Source organism: Thamnophis elegans, chromosome 6 (genome assembly GCF_009769535.1).
Source record: "Thamnophis elegans isolate rThaEle1 chromosome 6, rThaEle1.pri, whole genome shotgun sequence".
NCBI lineage: Eukaryota > Metazoa > Chordata > Lepidosauria > Squamata > Colubridae > Thamnophis > Thamnophis elegans.
Genome location: NC_045546.1, coordinates 19,832,442 through 19,855,670, shown reverse-complemented (window position 1 = coordinate 19,855,670; position 23,229 = coordinate 19,832,442). Strand labels below are relative to the sequence as shown.

Sequence of the window (23,229 nt, the reverse complement as noted above, 5' to 3'; positions counted from 1 at the left end):
AGCACTTAGACTTATATACCGCTTTACAGTGCTTTACAATTTGTAGCACACATTGCCATTTCATAGGGTAGAAGCAAAATAAATAAGTTCAGAATGTGGAAGTTATTAGCAAGACGAAAAACATTTTTCTATGCTATCTGCTGTTCAAAAATAAAGCACACAGCAAAGTAAATTTTCTGTAATCTTGCCTGCCATATCAGTATTTCATACCAATAGTACCAGTTGAGCTCATTAGGGATTATTTCTTTGGTGTAGCAGATAGTAGGCATGGTTGATCTTTCTTTATGCTTCCAGGCTTGCTTATTTGAAGAGCTGAGAAGAAAAAAAATGTCTATGCTGCTAGTAGAATAAAGATTTTGCATACTTCCAACCTTCCACTTTAAATTTTACACATTACTCCAGTCTTGTTTTTTTCTTTGTACTTAAGTAGACAGGCTTTAGTTTTTTTGTCACTAAATTAGCCATAGGCAACAAAATCAGTAATAGTGTTATTTAAGAATCCATACAGAAGCCTTGAAGAAATGAATTCAAAATTTGCAAACAAATTTGCTGTTATATTTATGTGAAATGACAGCATTAAGGTGAAATGTGTCTTCCTTTAGGGAAAGAGAACAGCCCCCACGTTTTGCCCAACCTGGAACATTTGAATTTGAATATGCTTCACGATGGAAAGCTCTTGATGAAATGGAAAAACAACAGCGGGAACAAGTTGATAGAAATATTCGAGAAGCTAAGGAAAAGCTAGAAGCAGAAATGGAAGCAGCTCGACATGAGCATCAGTTAATGTTGATGAGACAAGGTATTCTTCCTAAATAATTGCTTTAATTATGTGGGCTGAAGAATATTGGAAATAGTCTGATTATTTGGGTTAATGCATTCCAATACAATTCAAAATAATTTATGCATGTATTGAAAGACTTGTGACTCATGGACTGTATATTTGAAATACAAATATCTGGCCCTTGATGGTGGCCTAAATCAGATAAGCTCTTTCTCAAACACATTCAATGTATGAGATTTTGCTGATTTCCTGAACATAACTTGTTTTTCTTTGTAGAGGAAGAATGTATAAGTGAGATTTCTCCAAAACCTACTTCATTTGGTTATTTGACTCAGTAAGATAGAGCACTGGAGATGTATTAAGTACAGAACTCCTAATATACTGTGATTTTTGTATGATGCAAACAAAATTGACTTACTGGTCAAATAAGGAAAAGCCAGAATTCCCTGCAGTTGACTGTAATTAAATTGTTTGTTAGTTGATCATACAACAATTTTTGAGATTACTCTAATTCTAACTGTCGTATTTCTTAAAGTTGGACATTAACATTTGAAATAATGTATGATGTATAATTAATGAAGTAGTTGCTGTGCAAAAAAAATAAAATTTGAGTTGTAACTGTGTAGCAACTCAGAGTTCTCCATCTGCAGTCAATAGATGAGCTCATCTATTTTTTAAAAAAAGACTACTTATTGTGTTAGAGATAACAAATTACAGTCTTTAGCACCTTTCTTTTCACATTTTTGTCTCTGGCTGAAAAAGCTCAGGTACATTGCAGTTTGCTTAAAGGCAGAGCTTGGTTTAGTGTTCAGTAGTTTCTGCACCTGCAATTGGGCCCTAGAAAATATGTCCAAAACCTGAGAAAAATCTTCAACTTAAGATTAATTAATTAATTATTAATTTAATTATTAAAATACATTGTTTCTAGATCTTTAAATTGTTCTTACTGATACCTGTTTGAAGAGCTCAAGTTATTTATGTCTGTTTTCATATGTTCATGCTTATTTTAGTGAGGACAATGTATACTACTTACAGGTAGCCCTCAACTTACAACCACAATTGAGCCCAAATTTCTGTTGTTAATTGAGACATTTGTTAAATGATTTTTGCCCCATTTTATGACTTTGCCTCAGCTGTTAAGTAAAACACTGCAGTTGATAAATTAATAACCTGCTTGTTTACTGAATCTGGTTTCCACATTTACTTTGTTGTCAGAAGGTCAAAAAAGGTGATTACATGACTTTGGAACACAGCAATGTTCATAAATATAAACCACTTGCCAAGCATCTGAATCATGATCATGGAGATGCTGCAAAGGTTATAACTAAAAAACAATAAGTCACTTTTTTCAGTGCTGTTTTAACTTTCTACAGTTACTAAATGAACTGTTGTAAGTTGAGGACTACCTGTATTTGTGTCAGAACAATCATTGCTATAGCTGTCTTAACTTTTTCCAGATCTTATGAGGCGTCAGGAAGAACTGAGACGTTTAGAAGAACTTCGAAACCAAGAGCTACAGAAAAGAAAGCAGATACAATTAAGGTATTACATAAATTTTTAAATACTGGATTTTGCAGCTCAACATGTAACTTTTTAAACTTCACAGTTTTAACAGCGCCTCTGAATTCTTCTATGAAAAACTTCAGAGGATAATATCTCCATTTTCAATTAACTAAATGAATTGATGATACGCTGCCAATAAAAACTTTTTAAATTGGATTTCTGGGTAAGAAATGGCAGATTAAATGATGAGACTTTAAGGGTATGTTTCTAGATAAGACATGGAAGATGAAATAATTTTGCATTTTAAGAGAAATTGATGTTACTAAAATTGTTTATGCTTGTGATAAAGGAGGAAGTAATTTATTTATATATTCCTTTTCCTTTACTATATTTTTTCTTTTAATCTTTTCTTTCCTTCACTTAGTTTTTCTTTTTCCTTTATTTCTTAGTTCATAAATTTTTATAGTTGCAGTAATTTTTCAAAATTATATGTGTGTGTGAGTGTATACACGCAGAAAGACACACACCTTTTATCTTTATTTTAATATAAAGTCACAAATCTTGAGATGGACTTACAAATATTGATAAAAATAAGTAGTGATAATCCTACTTGTAGTATTTTAGAATACTACAGAATAAGTTTTTTATTGCACTCTTATTGTGATACACATCAAGGAAATGGAGACACTACATAGGATCTTTAAGATATGTACTAAAGGTCACTTAAGTCTATCCCTGATGTAGGACATGTCAGACTATAGTGAAAAATCCAACTAAAAATAACAACTAGTAAGGCTGAACATGTGCGGCATTGTAAGAGAAAGTATTGCGTGAAAATATGCAGCAGGAACTTTAGGAAATCATATTTTATATGTAATGGCTAGGCATGAAGAAGAGCATAGGAGACGTGAAGAAGAAATGCTGCGTCAGAGAGAACAGGAGGAACTGAGGAGACAGCAAGAAGGTTTCAAGTCGAATTTCATGGATACTGTAAGTAGCACTCTTTATATTAATTGATGTGATTTGGAGAAAGGACTTTTGTTATTCCCGGCTGTTAAATTTGACAATTTGTCTTGGCAGTTTTGATTTTTTGCACAGTCATTTGCATATTATTTGTTTCAGTATATTACAACAATATTATTACACATATGACTTATATTAATTAGATGGTCTCATTTGCCTAATGATGCCATTGTTTAAATAACAAATCATTCTGGAAATTTACTCCATAGTTTCGTTTGAAGACATTTTACAATAGAAACATATCAGGATTTCCTATTTGTATGAAATAACAATAGAAAATTAACAAAGCCAAACTTTTATCCACTCCATTTTCCTCTATTGATTATGGTGGATTGAATGCCCTTTCTCCACCATAGGGGGAAAAAAAACCACCCTCATGTAATTCCAATATTCCATTTTCCAATGGCTAAGATGGCCATTCTCTGGTGGGACATATAGGTAGTTTTGACCTAGGACCACAACTGAGACCAGAATTTCCATTGCTAATTAAGATGGCTGTTGTGCCTTAGTTTACAACCTTTTTTTGCCACATTTGTTTAGCGAATCACTGCAGTTCTTAAGCAATTCATGCAGTCATTATGCAAATCTGAGTTCTCCCATTGATTTGTCAGAACCTGTGGGGAAGGCCATAAATGGTGGTCACATGACTCCAGGATGCTGCAACCTATAAATATATGCTGGTTGCTAAGTACTCAGATTTTGATTGCATGATTGGGGAAGTTGCAATGTTTATAAATGCAGGGACTGGTTGTAAGTCATTCTTTTCAGTGCCATTGTAACTTTGAATGGTCACTAGACAAATGATTATAAGTTGAGGAGTACTTGTACCCCAGCAGTTCAGAGTGGGGAAAAATGTATAATTAACAGGAAGGAACCACCTGTTCAAGAATCTGCCTGCTTAAAGTATTCCTGGCTGAGCTATCAGTGAGTCTTTAAATGTATAAAAAGAAAATACATGCCAGGTGACCAATGATTCCAGCAGCCATCTACCTGAAGTAACATCTATCAGGTATGTTTTCATAAATGTTTAATGAAAACCAGATATGTAAGAGATTAATCAGAACCAGGTGTGGTTTCTAAAAAAGTGATCTTTTTATTGTGGGTGTTTTTGCAGAGAAATTCCTTAGAGAAATTTATAGAAGATATATTCATTGGAAGTGTATTGCTCCACCAGATTCTGTCCAGAATAGTGGAAATTGCGAGTACTAGGGTGGAGGCTGTAATTGAGATGACTGGAGAAACATTGAGGAACAGAAATTTGTTTAAGGGAAAGCCTTTTCCTCTTGCACCAGCAATACAAAGATTCAAAATTAGCTCATATCTGTACATTGTAAATCTCCGTGAAATAAATGATTTCCTAGTACTCTGACTCCAGGTACCTCTGGTATTTGACTGCTAGGTACTTGACGGCTTCAAAACTTGCTGGATTTTTGCTTGATGCATTTTAATGTGAAAATGTTGTTCCGATACTCGTCGTTTTTTGGTACTTGATGCACTGCAATAGGAAGAGTGTGATGGCCAAGGAGAACAGACATGATGCTGCCCATGCCAGTAAGGTTGCTGCAAAAGGATGGAGGGGACAGTCTCCAAGGGTGAATAGGAAGTTGGCCCTGCTGGGAAGATCACTGACATAGGAAAAGGGACAGACAGAAAGTCTTTCCCAGCCAAAACAAAGGGTCACATGGTAAGTCGTGGTTTGTTTGGTACTCATCATTTTAATACTCCTTGCACCTCTTGGAACCAATTAACGACGAGTACCGAGATACCACTGTATAACCAATATTAGCTATGTGACTGCTTAATGTCCAGGAATTACATTGAAAATTGATCAGATCCGTACTCTACACAGCTGTGCAGCTCCAGTAGCTGTGTAAATGGTTATGGTTATTTTTGGTATAATAGGTGGAGTCTATTAGAACTACAGTCTGAACCATCTAAGTAATTAACATATCAGTTGTTTATGCTCTGAGGGGAACATTGATGAAAACAATGTTAGAGACTTGAATTTTGGTTCTTATGCAGTAATGAAATGTTTAAAAGGGACATAGCATGAAGAATCTCTTTCACCTACAAAAACTATTAATTACAGATGCTTACAAACGTACAATACAAAACTTCATTGTAGCGAATGAGGTTTGAAGAAGAGAGGAGAGCTGGAAAAACATATTTGGCAGACTTGTACGATTTTTCTTTTTATCTTTCATCAGCCATGTTCTGCAGAATTCCCTGATGTGTCACCTCAGCTATCCTTTAGTTGATCTCACATATTGCTGGTCAGATGTGACTTGCTGGGTTAACTTTATCTGTGGTGATTGTCCTCTGGTCTTTGGTTTCAGAGTGCTACCCTTGAAAGGTATCTGGAAGCTTCAGTTGGTGCAGAATATGGCTGCACGGACAATTATATGTGCCTCTTGGATGGCACACATTACACCTATGTTCTGTGAGCTGCATTGATTGCCAGTTTGCTTCTGGGTGCCGTCCAGGGTATTGTTTTGACCTTTATGGCATAGGACCAGGTTATTTGGGGGACCATCGCTTTCCAATTACATCTTCCCGTCCCATCTAGAAGAGGGATAATCTAGGTCAGTGGTTCCAAAAGTGGGTGGTATTGCCCCCTGGGGGCGCTAAGAGGCAAGGGGGGGGGGCACTAAGAGGCAAGGAAAGTGACAGAGGAGTGCTGGAGGTGTCCCCCTCACAGGGCACAATTCTGCCTGGGGCTCTGTTGAGACACTTCTTGGATGAGAAGCAAAACATCTTCAAAGAAAAACCAGAAAGTCCAGTTTCCTCTTGAAAAGGCACCTTTGGGACAACCATGACCTGGATGACTGAGAATCTCCCTGTAGACATCAAGCTCCAGAATCCTTGCTTTGCTGAAAAGTAAAGAGCAACATCCTGGTTTATTTACACAGAGAAGGCAGGCAGGGAGTTGGTAGGATTTATTTATTCACTTAGCAAAGCCTTAAGCCAGATGTGAACACACATATATTGTAAGTATTCTGATTTTCAGAGCAGAAATGGCAATTAATTGTTACAGTTTTGAATTTTACTGTTACTATTTTCCTTCTATCATGCAAACTGCCCAATCACATGAACCCCCCAGCCACGCCCACTAAGCCACGCTCACAGAACCGGTAGTAAAAAAAATGGAATTCTTCCACTGGGTGGGGGCATGAGGATCAGTTTGTAGCACCAAGGGGGCGGTGGACTGAAAAAGTTTGGGAACCACTGATCTAGGTGCTCTCTCTTAAGGATTTCCATCTGATGGGACCCAAGGGTCGTGCTGTTTCTGCTATAGTCCTTACTCTCTAGAACAGCATTCTCCCTAAAGTGAGGTTAGCTCCATCTAAAGCCTTGAAAAATGTGCTCTGGGGATTCTACAGTGAACCTTAAAAGTGAACGAGGCTAAATGATGATTGTCCTCCCAGTATCTTAGTTTTTTTCCCTTTGTTTTTATTTTTGTTACTTACGTCTGATGTTTTTTATATTGTGATATAGTCTTAATTGTTATTTTGCTTGTAAGCTATATGCAGACTCACTTTTTTGCATAACGGGCAGCTGTATAAAAGGGCTGGCTAAATAAATGAATTCCATAAATGATTATAGAAATCCTTATTCCAACTACCCAGCCAATTAAATCAGTTCCATGAACTATCTTTAGTTTTGTAATTTCTCAATCTAAAGCTTGTCTATTTTGTATGGTCATGTGTCAAATTGCAGCTACTTTGTTTAGAGTTTTGAGAATATTTGCAACTTCTTCTAATATAAAACTGCTTTTTCGTACTTCTTTAATTGTTCATGCTATCCCATAGTTTGGCAACATTGTGAAAAGTTTTTTTAAGTTATTGTTCCTTAACTTCATGCATTAGTAACTGGATTTTGTATCTCTTGAGCAGGGAAAATACTGCCAATATAATCATTCTTTTTACATCATTTGTCAAATGTTAATGTGTCTTCATTCCTCATAAAAATATTCTACTAGAGTAACTACACCAATGAACTTTTTTCCTTTTTTAATTTAACTTAGTTTGCATGCACTAGTTCTTACTAATGTAGAATCATTACATAATAAACTAGGTTTTTTTTACAGTGGTTCATAATACATACTCAGAGACATTCCCTCATTACTTGCTATATGTTTGTTTTGGCCGTTGTCATAGCAAAGATCACAACATGTCTATATTATATGACTGAGGGCTCATATTTGAAGATAAATATTTTGTTGCAAACAATACTTTGTGAAAATAGATATTGAAAAGCAACTTTATTCTTTTTGTTTTTATTCTGTTAATTTTCTATGCATTCCAAAAAATTAATTAATTTTATTTATATATATATATATATATATATATATATATATATATATATATATATATATATATATATATATATATATATATGATAAAGGAGGAGAACCTTGTGGCTTAGTGCTTAACACATCTGCCTAATATACAGCCCAGGTTCGAATCCCAGTAAGGGTATGGCTAGCTGATGAGAACTAAATAGCTTGAAATAGATCTATACTAGTCTCCCTTTATTTATTTATCAGCACAATACATACATACATACATACATACATACATACATATATATATATTTTTCTGAGGTTTTCGTGGGTGTTAGTATGTAGGTCTCTAGTTGTTCGGGTTTTCTCCCGCGTAGAATTGGAGATGTCTTGGCGACGTTTCGACGAAGTCTCATTCATCATCTTCAGGCAGCTTCAGACTACTTCAGGTTTGGTGTTTCCAGGAGTACTACTGAAGTAGTCTGAAGCTGCCTGAAGATGACGAATGAGACTTCGTCGAAACGTCGCCAAGACATCTCCAATTCTACGCGGGATAAAACCCGAACAACTAGAGACCTACATTCATACATACATACATACATACATACATACATACATACATATATATATATAATTCACAAGAGATGAATAAAACAGCACACCATCCATCCTGAATATCCTCATCAGCAGAATAATTTATGGCAAATTTAGAAACACAAATCTATTGAAAAACAACCAACATTAACCAAGTGGTCCATTACCAAAGTAACAATCCAGCCTTCCATAAGGGATGTGGTGTAAGAACATTATTCAGTCAAACACAACCCAAAACAACAAAAAGAGGAAATGGAACACCCATGCAACATCTTCGAATATTGAAGATTTATCAGGAGGCATCTGACCATTCATTCTACTATAGCAAAACCAAACCAAGCTAAGAAAAGGCTAACATTACCTTACATCAAAAGCTATCAATGGATTATTATGACCACTATTGCACACAACTGATTAAAGCCCTCCAAAACATCTTAACTAAACCAAAAGACCAAGAAATCCAAGAAGAAAAAAATTAGAGACATCTACAACATACAATGTAAAAACTATAATAGCCAGTGTGTAGGACAGATAGGTAGAAGACTAGCAGAGCACCAACTGAATGAACACCAACTAGCAGTCACAAGACATAATGAAAACTCCTTAATCTCACAACACATGGAAAAACTCAACCATATTTTCGATTGGGACACTATGGAGCCTGCTTGGCTGCTTCATGTTTTCTCTCTCTGTCCCTTCACTATTGAAAGGACACAATACAGACTAGTCTGTGCCTGTGTTCAACGGTGAATTGACATAGGACAGAAAATTTTCTGCAGCCAAGAACTATTGCACTACTTGAATGACCCTGAGGACACAGTTAAACCTCCATTCGGCCTCAATGGCTCTCTAAAAGAATGAAAATTACCAGTTGTTTGCAATACATATAAATCCATTCTCCACCATCCAGTCAGAACTGAAGAAGCTTTTGGATGAGAAGTGAAACATCTTCAAAGAAAAAAAAGTCCAGTTGTTTTCCAGTTGAAAAAACACATTTTGGGACAACTATGATCTGGATGAGTAACAATCTCCATGGAAACTAACAAAGAAAAATCACTGTCTTTAGTCAGGGACTGAGATCAAATATTAGAAAGATCCTTTGAGAAAGATCTGAAAGCTGGTTCTCCGCTCTTTCCCCAGCCATCATTTCTTCTTACAAATGTAAACAAGGAAAAAGACTAGCAATAGATCTCAGATAAATATTACACAGCAGTTCTAGGCAGGATTGGAACTGGATGATGACTTGTTCTGGGTGGCTAAAATTCAGATTCTGCCTACTAAAGTGAGGGGGAGGAGCAATCTATTGTATGGTGTTCTTCATATTTAGAAAGATAAGTGCGTTTACAGAGTTGTACAATATTTAACTATACATATACAAATGTAAGAAGAAATAAATGGGATAAAATCTTAGTTAATTTAAACCAGGACAATGGTGGTAGTCATAATTTAATAATGTAACAGGCGCAGGCCAGCCTGGTTAAGAAAAAAAATAAGCATCTAGTGAATGCCCCAATCAAATTGAAGATTATTAATGTTTTGGTTATTTGGATTAGGGGGTGTATACAATATATTATAAAATTACCGTATGCTTGATAAAGGGAAAAGGAGGATGGTGTTCAGCAATAACAGATAAAAAGTAGTGTGGTTGTGGTAAAACTTTTAATGGACGAAGAGAGGGAGCATATGAGTTATTTCAGTTGTTAGATTTTATCCGTGTTTTACCATATTTTTCGGAGTATAAGACGCACCGGAGTATAAAATGCATCTTAGTTTTTGGGAGGAAAATGAAGAAAAAATTCTGCTTACCAGCTATTCATTTTTATTCCCATAGCACCAGAAAAGCAAGCAAGCAAACACAATAGTATAATAAAATAACACTTTTTGCTATTTTTTTTGTTTCCTGAGCAGCCGTAGAAAACTTAACTAGATGTCTGGGCATTCAGCCAAAAGCACTTAACAGCTCATAAAATGTAACAAAGCTGAATCAACAAACCAGCCCAGCGCTTGCCTGAAGGAAACCATTGAGAAAATTCAGATAGCCTATAGGAAAAATCCATGCCTTGCCCTTAAAGGGATTATCCCCCAAAGAATAGAAATCACATAGTCACAGGAACTCTCTGCCTTGCCCTTGAGAGGATTATCTCCCAAAAATAGAAACTGGACAAAAGAAGTACTTCTTAAGGCAGTCTTCTTTGTTGGCTTCTCCAAGTTGCAACAAAACTTTCAACAAAATGAATGTATTTCAAACAGTATGTTGCAGTAAAAATATTCAAAGCTTTTTTCCCAGCCGTAATGAGATGCTAATGAGTAAAACATCGTTAGCACCTCATTAGGGCTGAAAAAAAGCTTTCCCAAAGCTACACTCAGAGTATAAGATGCAACCAAATTTCCACCATCTTTTATGGGGAGGGTGAAAGGTGAGTTTTATACTCCAAAAAATATGGTATTTATCATCAGATATTTTGTCAGGTTGTACTTTTGCGTACTGCATCTTTTAGAAACATCTGTTAGATCATGGTGAGTGGTTATGCATTTTGATCTAATGATATTAAAATGAATGAAACTTATTTTAACATATAGTTGTGATAATGTTTTTTAATTGCATGAATACAGCAATATCTTCAGGAGTTTCTAAAGGAAAGCAGAATCTTTTAAAAAAATGTGTATATATACTTATGCATGCTTGCAGTTAATAATATATGCCTCTTCATTGGATTTATACTTTTTAGTCCATTGAGCATATTAGTAGTAGATAATTCTTATTTACCATACAGATTGTTTTAACCTTTGGAAAAAAGAGATAAAATGTTGTAGCATCTCAATCTTTTTAGTTTTAAAAATGTGTCTTTTGTAAAAATGTCTTCCTTCATTTCCCTTGACGCCAGTTAATACTGCATTCTGGAAATTTCTGCATCTGGAAAGATCAAAATTTGCTGGTATTTGTATTTCATACAAATGAATATTTCTCTGCTGGACTTGAGTAATACTTTTATTACATACAATTGCAGAAGCGGTATTAAGAGTATGATTTTATTTATTTTAAAACATATAAACTGTATAGAGAAAAGTCATTTTTCATTATTAATATAAAGTTATATAGTTATAAAGTTTCTCATTCAGACAAAGCAAAGAAAAATTATTCTTATAGAAATTGTTTTATGTTCCTATTTTAATTTAAAAATTAAATTAAATTCAAATATTAAGTCATCAGTAAGAAGTGTGATATTTTTGTAAGATAACAGTTATGATTTATTTTTAGTAGAGGTAATTCCGATCTTCTACAGCAGGGATGTCAAACTCACATCACAATGGCATCACATGAAATATTGGGACTCCCCCCCCCTCGCTAAATCAGGTTTGGGCGTGGCCAGCACATGGGCGTGGCCAGGGGCCAGGAGTTTGACAGCCCTGTTCTACAAGTTATTTTAAGTTTGATCATCAATCTGTAGTTCAATAAATGAATTGAAAAATCTTACTTTTAGCCCATTTGTTTGGTTATGGGAAAATTGAGAATAAGTTCATTCCTCCTCTGTTTTTAGAACCATTCAGATATTTGAAATTTTACCAACCACACATTCCTTTCAGTTTACTGCTCAAGCCTGTGTTGCTCTCTCTGAATCTTCTGAGTGACTGCTCAAATATCTTAACTGAGTGGAGCCATTACTGTATTGTTGCTGTTCAACTCTAACAATATTATTGCTTCGCCCTTATTTCACAGCTTTATTGAGAATATTGTGAGAGATCTTGTCAAACACTTTGTCAATATCTTGATAATTTATGCACAAAGTATTCCTCTGATTTAAGTTAGTATTTCTATCAAGGAACTAGTCTGACACTAATTGCAGAAACCAATGCTAGTTTCTGTAAATTGTGGCATCTCTTGTCAAACTGCTCGTAAATATACAGATTGATCATCTTGACAACTTGCCCAGGTATGTAGGCTTTTAGATCTGTAGGTTTCTTGAGTGCTTTTACAGGAAGTCCTCAACTCCTACGACCATAACTGAGCCCAGTATTAATTGACCAGCCATAAGATTACTACCTGTAATTTATACTTGACAGCTTTCTGAGGAATTGACCATTGCAGCAGTGTTCTTGCTAAGGAAATTGAGAAATATCAAAAGTGCAGTTTGCAGACAGCCCAGTGGATAGAATTAAAACAGCTCCCATTAATGTAAACTAGGAGAGGCTATGTGTAGTTTGAGTTGCTGAACTGTAGCTCTTATTATTCCTCACTATTGGCTTGTCCTGGTTTGGGCTTTCGGGAATTTTAGTTTAGCAAAATCTGAAAAGCCTGGTATTAATCCTCTTGCAGTTTAAATGGCAAAAGAAACCTGATGATAAAGTACTACCATTATGAAATTATGAATTCATACCATTATGAAACTAATTGTAACTGGCGTCCACATTTATTTTTATGATTTTTGAAAGTGGTCCACGCTACAAAGCACTTTATGGCTAGATAGATTTTTATTCTATTTAGCAATGCTAGATTATGGCATTCTTTTTCAGGACCAGCATTTTTGAATTAAATATTACTGCTGTCTAAAGATTAAAAGAAATTAATAGATGGTACAAACCATAACACAAAACCTAATTTACATTATCGTTAATTGTGTTATGTGCGAAATACTTAGTGATAATTTACAAGTTTATTTCTGTGAAATGTAATACATTAGGAAACAAATTGTTCTTACAAGTTATCATACTTTATGATGTAAGTTTATTCATTAGACATATTTTAGTTCACTGTAAGATATTGGTGCATGTAGACCCAAGATTAATTTAGGATTTACACAACAGCTATTTATAATGTGTGATAATTGTAATATAATGTTTCTATGAAAACATTACTAGTAACTTGCAGGCCATATACAGCACTGTGAATTTTACAATTTTAAAGAACACTGATTGTGATTTGGCAGCAAATGATGCCTGATTGTTCTACACTTTTGTTGGAAATAAAGATGAAAATAAATGTACTAAGTTGCCTTAGAGCATAATAAAAGAAAAAAAAAACAGTGACCTCTATAACTAACATATCATTTTCACACCCTTTGCAGCATTGGAGATTAATTTGAATGAATAAAATGAAAGCCTGATCACCTATTCATTGTTTTGAGAAGGTATAGACATGCACACCAGTACTCATAATTTTCTTCTCCTGGGTTCATGCCCTAACTGTACAATCCCTGGGAAAGAAATGCTTGAGTTAATGTGATACAAACCAGGAGTAACATACTTTGGACATGATATGGGCTGCATGTTACAAGTTTTGAAGTGTCAGATTGGTGACATAAGATTTAATATTATGAGAACAGTTTGTGTTTTGTAATACTATGGTTTTTTTGTAACCTACTTTGTATTTTGAATGTAGTTGCAATATTTAGGGAGTTTTTGATTGTTACATTTTAAAACCTTGTACAGATGAAACTTTTCTTTTTTTTCCTTTTTTCTTTTTTACAAAAATACGTATTTTGGTAACTTGAATTATTTCTTCCATATCGTGTTTGTTTTACATTTAAAAGGAAACCTCATTCATTGGAGATTTGCCCCTCAATGGGGATTGTAATAACAGGGGATTGTAATAATAAATGTATTTTATTTATTGCATTTATATTCTGCTGCCATCCAAATATATGGCAGCCCAAAAAGCAGACTCTGCACCTGTGGGAATAACACTAGGATGATGATGATCCTAATCCAAATACATATTGCCAGTTATATGTTTTATAGTTATACCAGTATCTTTCTGTCTTGTAACTTTTTCATTTGTGTGGTGTATAATCTGAACATTATTGACTGAATGCTTATTTGGTTTGATAATTTATATTGGTTACACAATATAAAAGGGATGAAAAAGCAATACTGTATATTTTATATAATACACACATACTATGCGCCAGTCTAATACAGAGGTAGCATGGTCAATTAATAAAATTAATTTGACATTTTTCTAAGTAACATTCAAGATTTTATTCCTGAAGCTAGAATATCTTTCCATTTAATGTAGATCTTGCATACATTTGCTTTTACAATTGTAAGTATACTTTATTAGTCGGAACCTTTATAAGATACCATGTAAGGAACAATAGAAGTAGATTGTTAGGTACTTCTAATTCTTAAAATAATACCCTCCCCCAAAAAACTCTTATTTAAAACTCCTTTCCCATCATATTGGAAACAATAAAATCCAGTAATTTTAGCCTCCTGCTGAATCTCATTAGCAACTTTATTAATTCATCTACTTGATTAGTCTTTCATTTTCTATACAGTAGTTTAATGAAAATTGTAAATATAATGATCCAATGTAAGAAGTATTAAGAAATATTTCATCAGCATTAGCATATAATATGTTGAAAAGTATTTGAGGACTTAGTAAAAATTAGCAGTGAAATTATTCTGATAGCAAAATGTTCTCCCAGGATGTAGGGGAGGGAGTATTCTGTTGACAATTCTTGTCTGACAGCAATAATTTTGCTTCAAATTTATCTGCAAGAAATTAGTTTTTAAGACCAAGAAAATGACATTGTTTGCTGTTTTCTAGCCAAACAAGCTTCATATTTGAAAGTAAATCCATTTTCAATGTAGTTTCAATTGGAGTCCTTTAATTTTGCATATTTGCTAAAATATGCCTATCACTATTTAATGTGTTTATTTGATTTCGTTATTTTCCCCAATATGGAGAAAAATAAGAGTTGTGTTGAGTTTCTATTTACAAAGGCATTCTTTATTTGCTCATTTTTAGGTCACATTTTAGCATATGGCAGCCATGTATGTGAATATAGATTAAATAAAAGTATTAGGAGGTTATAGCTAATGATGCCTTCAGTTTTTTTCAATATTGTAGAATTTTGGCATATAAATTAATAGCAAAACTAATGTTTATTTTGTTTCAGATAAATTTAAGAAGAAAATTTAACTACCTGAATGTTTCAATTATTTTTCTTTTCATGAAAATTATGGAGGGGTTTTTTGTTTTTTTTGGTCTTATAGACTTGTGGTCATTCTACCATTAAATGAAATATACAGTAATACATTTTGTGTTAGTCTTGAGGAAATTATACTGTATATTTTTAAATGTAGATGATTGAGAACTTTTCTATATTGTGAATTTATTATGCATATTTTCCTGTCTCATGGATATGTTATTGCAGTTAGATTAAAACCCTTGCTTACAATGCTTGTATTGTAGTCCGAGTGATGACATCATAGGGTTTTGATATTTCTTAGATTTCACAATATTGTATCACCATATGTTTTCATATTATTCAGCATATCTGTGAAAGTCATAAATGCAAAGATGGATTGCTGAATTATGAGAATTACATAACATCAGTGTGTATTTTTTGAATATATTATAAACAAACGTAAACAGAAATGGCATCCAAATAACAAAAATTCAGTGTGTATAAAAGAAATTCCTAATTGTTTTTCTGTAACTCAGTACTTTGTTTAGAAAATTAAAAGATGCTGTTGAAATATTGTTAACCTATAATTTATACATATATCCTCAAACTTAAATGATTTATTTATTTTAAAGATTCTGCTAAAGCAATGTAAGAAAAACAGCAACATGGTTTATTTAATTGCTTAGTATTTTTCAAAATAAGGGCAAATCCAGTGATTGAATATATGGTGGATACTGCTGCCTTCTGAAGATTTAATTTGTACAGGTAAGCAAAGGTAATACAAGGAGTTTACTAATAAAGCCTTCAATTGTTTGTGAAATAAACATTTTGTTTATAGTTAAGTAGAAGTATGCATACCATACATTTTGGGAGAGAATAAGAGGAAGCATATTGTGCTTCATTATTTTGCAAGTTTTTGTCATCTCAAAATCTTCATATTAATATTTTAAAAGGAATTTAAAATGAGATACCACATCAGCTACATACTAAAATTAAATTTTAGTGGGAAAAATTATTTCAGTATTGGTTTAAGAAAGGTCGTAAATCACTGGAACTATATAAAAGAAATTCAAACTTCTTTATATATCTATTATACAATGAAACAAGATATGATTTGTGTACTTTGAATGATAAATTCTTATCTGCCTTATTTATTTGGTGTGCAGTCCCCCTTTGAATTTTTCTTCTTGTCTTAAGATCTTAGATTAATAAACCAGACAATTTAGTGAAGTCTGGTAAATTTTTTACTATAAATGATAGTCTTTATTTTGAATCTTAACACTATTTCTAACAGCATAAATAAAATAAAATATAAATCTTAATAGTTGCCAGCTAGCCATGGCTTCTCAACTGTAATTTGAATATAATAAGCTTTACAATACAGGATAGGTGTAGAATTACTGAGACAATGCCTAAAGCATTTAAATGCTTAGTAAATGATACTTTTACTTGCAATTGATACAATTTTTAACATTATTTTGAATAGTGCAAAATTTCAGCTTGAAATTTTTGCCATTGCATGATTGTATATGATGTCTGAATGGAATGCTAATTGTTCAGATGAAAACATGGATTTTAAATCAATTTTTTATGTTACATACCACTACACCTTCTAGTAAAAATATCTTTGTAACCTTGGAAAAGGATAATATTTAGATAGATTTCTATATTGAAATCTTTACATGAGTTTAAATATTAGAATATTTATATGAGTTTAAGCATTTGCTTGGCCTTTGTTGGTGACTAGTATTTCTACATTTGGCTAGGTAATTTTCTCATGACGGTCCTATTTATTTAAAAATATTATTTATTGTGTTTGATAAAAAAATCATAGATAAAATAAAATTCAAAAGCTTTTTTGTCATTTACTTAATTTTTTTACTCATATTTCTAGTTGATATTTGTAATCTAATGCTTATATGTAGCTCTATTGGCCTGAGAAATTAGTATGGTTTTCCTTTTTAACAGAAAAATTTACTTTTACCTATGATTCTTAATATATATTTTACTAAGTATTAATTGAAAGGGCTTACAAAATCTTATAATATTGGTATATTTGACAGCATGATAATTGTATTTCTGTTTTTGCTAATTTCTGATTATGATATTTTTATGAGCAGAGTCCAGCAGGAACCTGTGGGACTTTTAGTTATGTGAATCACTATTTATTATTTTAGTGGATGCACAACTGAAATGCATGTTCTATTCATATTGTAGTATTTAATGTGTATAACAAACATGCGGTATTTAAAGCAAAAAAAAATATTTTTAAAAAGAAGTAGTTCTTCTCTTGATATTTAATAATTCTTGTTCTTATAGTGGAGTTTATGCAGTGTGTTTTAGTGCAACATTTGCCCTCGATCTCATGAATTCTTTTAAATTTAATTGTAAATAATGATATTATTATTACCCATCTTAATTCTATGGTAATTTTAATATTTTGGTTGCCAGTATGTAAATTATAGATATATTTATTTTACATTAGAACATTTCAGAATTGTAGAATATCTTGCCTCTTACTTTTTTACTGTATACATTATATACATTATGTATACATTATATAGCTGGTTTTAGCTATATTATGGGGAGAAAATAATGCCAAATAAGTAAATACCTGGAGCTTTACGGATTGTAGTTTTTCTTTAATTCTGTTCTAATTTCTTCAGGTTATCAATCAGTGAAATTATCTGAAGCTTCACATGCGTTCCATCATCAATAATACATATCCTCTCAGCTTTTTTACTTAATCTAGGATGGCAATGTTCTCTTTCTTTAATAAAAAATTATGAATTTTGGTAGTACTATGCATCTTACTAAGTGTGTTAGATAAATACTTGCTAATGTTTATTTTTTATTTTAAGGGATACCTTAATAGTTGCATTTTTTATCCATTTACAGAATCGAACTGAGCCCAATTGGAAATATTTATTTCATGCCCATGTGGTAATCTTAAAAACAAATCCAGTAATTCATTTGCCTATAGTTACTCCACCTGTCTACAAATAAATTATTTAAAAAGAAAAAAGCCTGACCTTCCAGTTTTGCTGAATATTTACTGTCTGTCTATGCTGTCATATAGTACAGACTACAGTTTGATGACTATATATTGCCAGGCATTTGCTGTTAAAGCATAATTGAAAATTAATATATGTATTTTATATTACATAGAGAATAATTCACATTTTTAAATTCTAAGACCAGTGTGATTATTACCGGTATTATAATACTACAGAATATTTTATATTATTTTTCCATAATTAAATTTCAGAAAAGTATTAAATATGGCACAAATACAACCAGCTGTAAATACTGCCGTCTATTTTGATTCTTCCTTAGAGCCAGTTACTGTACTTGAGGCTGATCTCTGGGTGGTTATCTTGGTATTGTTTTGTGTCTTCTATATTAAAGACCACAATTTTGAAAAAGAATAAAAGTACAATTTTTTATTAATGGACTTAATGGTATTTCATGGAATTATAAGTGTTATTTCATAAAATGGTTGGCCAAGAAATGAGAATGTTAAAATAATAAGTGGTAGGTTGACGATGCAAATTATGTTTACTTTCAGAGAGAACAGGAAATGAGAATGGGTGATATGGGTCCTCGTGGAGCATTAAACATGGGAGGTAGGGATCTGAAGCAAAAGGCTCTTGTTCTTGAAAATTTCTTTGAGACTGTACATATTACTTCTGTGGACCTTGGCAGATAATCTTGGCCAAAATTTTAATTGTTATATATTGGATTAATTTTTTTCTTTCCAACATACTTTTTGATTTTACAAAATTGAAGGTCATAGGAAAAACTATCAGTATCAACTGAAAAGCATTAATTCCTGTTTGTTGTAAATCTTTCTAAAGTTGTAAATGTAAAATTAAAATACATTGCAATACAAGTAAAAGTTTGATTTAATTTACTTCTTGAGAACTTATAGCAGGGTCTTGAATATGTAGTTTTTAATTGGAGGTTTGTGTTCATGGGAATGATGGGAGCAAACTATAATTAAGCATTTAAATAATCAGGTCTTTGTCTTTCAGAATTCTTATTTTATTATAACCATGTATATTTATGTAATAGTAGCCAAGTATCATGTAAAGTTTCTACAAAACCACACTAATGAATATTTATACAGTATGCCAAAGTTGAGGTATTGACCTCTATGTTAGTTTAAAGTGAGTGAGTAGAACACTCATCTCATACTAGAATTCTCCGCATTTCTTTAACAACAGCTATTTTGTATGTCTAATACTGATTATTTTGGTATTACTCACTGTGTGGCATTTTGGGCCATCTTGTATAATAATATTTATGTATAAGTGATTAAGATTAGCCTTTGTTTTATTTTGGTAGCTTCCTCAAGAAGTATGATGTCCAGGCATCTCTAATAACATTTAGATTGTTTATTATTCAGATTTATTACATTTTGATTTCAGATTTTGAGCTAAAACTGGTTTGGATGCCTTTATAAATAACTAATATGGGGAAAAGGAGGGGGAAACGTCTTCATAAATTTTAAAACCATGTACAATCTGAGTTTTCATTTTCTGGGGAACTGTTACTTTGGGTATAAGCCTCTGTGGCAAATGTATGATCTAAAAGCAAGTTCCAGTTCTCAGTTTCCATCTGTTTTGAATTAGTCTAAAGTTCAGAAAGTACTTTCAGAGGGACTTTGTCTCTTTAATTGGTTAATCCTGCCCCTTTTCCTTTGTGCTTTCATTTAGCTCTACTGTAACAAGAATAAAGTGTAACAACTACTCATCCCCTGTTGAAAAAATAACTTAAAATATTAATTATATTTAGCAGTATTTAAATCATGAGTAAAATAACAAGGGAGCTTTGTAGATTAGCTCTTAGGCTGCTGTGATGATATCTGTATTAAGTAAAGAAGCACAGGAAGGTGGCATTGAGAGAAAGCTATCTTATTGTAGATGTTGGGCATTACAAAACTTGACACCATCATTGCCTACCTAGAATTAAAACCAAGATAATTAAAAACCACTGTTTCTTTATCTGTGCTATGACTGATTTATTTCATTAGAATTATAATCTGATCACAATGTTCCTAGGTATTTTTTGTTTGTCAATATGCATGTGGTAACATTTTATAAAGAAGCCTCTAATTGAGTGCATTTAGTAAAACCTAGCATTTGGATGGGAGGCCACCAGAAAATCACAAGACTAGATAGAGAAATTGGGGAAGGGACCCCCCAAAGGCAAATCACTTCAGTATTGTTTTCAAGAAAATAATATTATAGTCCTTATGATAATCAAGTTCAGTTAGACTCAAAAGAGATTTTATATTCATCTTGCATAATTAAAAAAATGTTATTCTAGTCAAGCATTCTACTATTATTGCAAACTATACAAAATATTTTTTTAATCTCCATATATGATTTTTTACAAATAAGTAGTTTCTTGCATTTTCCACTTGGTAATACTCAAAAGATTTTCTACATTCACAGTCATAGAAATAAAATTGTAGTTTAATTAGCCTTATACAATATGGTAAGCAAATGATATTCTGGGGAAAAACACAAAAGAATTGGTGTCATTTTGAAAGTTAATGCCATTATCTTCAAGAATTAATAGGAATTAGCTTATGGAAAAGTACTTGAAATTGAAAACGTTACACTTTATTTGGAATGGTATTGTTCAATAGTAATTGCTTAATGCCAAAAAATTAAAGTAAATGTACAGTCTCAAAGAATAACAACATTTTTTTTCAAATGTTTCTACTATTATAATTTGTAATTCTTTAAAATGCAGTTAGGACAGCTCTAAGTGTAGACTGTTTTACATAGATGCCTTTAGCCCAGCACCTGCTGGAAACCAAGGTCCTCCTCCTCCACCTCCAATGATGAGTATGAATATGAACAACAGAGGGACAATGCCTGGCTCAGCAATGGGTCCAGGTCCTTCGTTGGGGCCAGAAGGAGCTACAAACATTGGAACCCCAATGATGCCAGATAATGGAGCTGTGGTAATGTATCATAAACATTTATTTTTTTCTACAACATAGCAAATTTATCTAACAAGGATAACTTCACACGGTGATGTTATTAAAAAAAAAAAATTAAATGTATATGGAGATTCTCAGTCTTCCAGGTCATAGTTGTCCCAAAGGTGCTTTTTCAAGAGGAATTGGACTTCAGAGCTGATGAAGCTTCTTGGGTGAGAAGCAAAATGTCTTCAGAGAGTTGCTTCTTGAAAAAAGACCTTTGGGACAAAAATTAAATTAGTTGCTAAATATGCCATCAATATCACTCCTGTTACTAACATTACATAACATGTTGTTTACTTCTTTTAATATAAATAAAAGTAATGAACAAAAACATTTTTATAAGTTTTTGGGCTATTGCAAGTTATCATATTTAAAGGAGCATGAGCACATGCAGTTCAATGTGATTCCTCCCCCCAAATGATTATGTCTCAAAGAGTCTATGAAAAAGACATTTAAGATTTAGTTTTTATTTTATACTGTTGACATGGATTACTAATAAACATGTTTTATTTTTGGTGTATTGAAATGATTCATAGTGTGAAGCTATCTTTGAATATTTTTTTAAAGCAAATTTAATTCATTAACAGATTTTTATCAGAGTAAGTTTATAACCACAAAGCTTTTTGTAAAACCTGACTTTTTAATGAAGAATTTCTCCTAAAAGCTAGATCTGATTCAGTTGTTAAGGACAAGGCAAGGATATTAGCTAATATTTATACAGCATTTAAATATTAAAACTTCTTGGTTCTATTATTATAACATTTCTTGCTATGTTTGGAGTTCCAAAGAAGTGAACTTGATGAAGTAAAATGTATTCAGTGTTTTCGACACTAAATTGTCGTAGTAAAACAAGAATAAAAAACCTCATTGTTTCCCTGAAAATAAGACCTCCCTGGATAATAAGCCAAATTGGGCTTTTGAGTGCATACGTTAAAATAAGCCCTCCCCTGAAAATAAGCCCTCTAAAATATTTAAACGCATGCACATCTGGTCCCCATCATTTCCTGGAGGGAACATGCTCCCTGCACCCCACATGCACCTGCCTTCCACGCAGAATGGCCTCAAGGCTGCTCTTGCAAACCCTAGCTACCGCACCCCTTCTCATAGTGGTGGCTGCAAAAATAGTGATAGGCCCAGTGACATTAGGGCTGGAACTAGTGTTATAATAGAAACAGAGACAGAACTTCTGTCATTCTGATTCAGCTGATCTGTGGACTGCGGACCGAGGTTAAATGGCCTCCTGCACCTCCAAAATAATAAGACTTCCCTGAAAATAAGGCCACACATTTATTCGAGGGTCAAAAGAAAATAAGACCCTGTCTTATTTTCGGGGAAACAGAGTAGTTATATCTGCAGTCTTCTTATGTATGTATTGCATATGTTATGGGAGTATGTATATGTATGTGTATATAGATAATTTTCCATAAGAACATTGTGCTGTTTTTTAAAAGAGTAATGAACTTAATTATTGTATGTCATTTGCTGAGGAAATCGTTTCATAAAGTGATTTGATATACCTAGTTTCTAGGTTCAGCATGTCCTGTCCATATTATTGAAACACGTGATGAGTCCATTTCTCTACTTTTTAATGGAGGAAAATAATGAACAGCATTATGATGTAACTAATAAAGAGAAAATAATGGTTAAGAAGGCACACTAATCTTTGTCAGTAAAAGAACTGGAAACCATCTTAAAAGTTACATGATCTACACCATTTTCAGAAGAGCTGAATTTGTTTTTCAAAATCACTTCAGCCTAGTATATTTGGATTATTACCGATATTATTGCATATATAATAAAATATTTATTTATAGAGTTCTTATATTAATAAAGGAAAAAGTAGACATAGCTAAACGTTTAAATTTGCTTAATTCTCCTTAAACATGTATCTGCTGTTTTTGTAATAAATTGGATAACAACGATACCCAATCTCGCATCAGAGAACTTTTCTTATAAGGTTTCTCGCTTAGTATGTTCTTCTCTACTCGGGTAATACTGCAATTTATCAGAGCAGATTTGCAGGGAGTGGAATGGGCTCATGGAAAAGGATGCAAAATTATGCCAGTTATCTACACAGCAATTGACCCAGAAAATGAGATAATTACTACTGGTTTTATAATTTTTAGCATTAACAATA

The 23,229-nt window shown here is 32.8% G+C and overlaps 1 protein-coding gene across 4 annotated transcripts in view; it reads left to right on the top strand.

Moving 5' to 3' along the window:
- PSPC1 (paraspeckle component 1) overlaps positions 1–23,229 on the top strand; it is a 52,509-nt gene that overhangs the window by 7,795 nt on the left and 21,485 nt on the right. For 3 of the 4 annotated variants that reach the window (XR_004255603.1, XR_004255602.1, XM_032219450.1), the window contains exons 4-8: positions 603–799; positions 2,239–2,323; positions 3,169–3,274; positions 18,663–18,720; positions 20,893–21,071. Coding sequence is in view for 1 of the 4 variants with exons in the window: in XM_032219450.1 (XP_032075341.1) it covers positions 603–799; positions 2,239–2,323; positions 3,169–3,274; positions 18,663–18,720; positions 20,893–21,071 (625 nt within the window). In the remaining 3 variants the exon portion in view is untranslated. The remainder of the gene's footprint in view (positions 1–602; positions 800–2,238; positions 2,324–3,168; positions 3,275–18,662; positions 18,721–20,892; positions 21,072–23,229) is intronic. The other variant, XR_004255604.1, reaches the window with a different exon arrangement.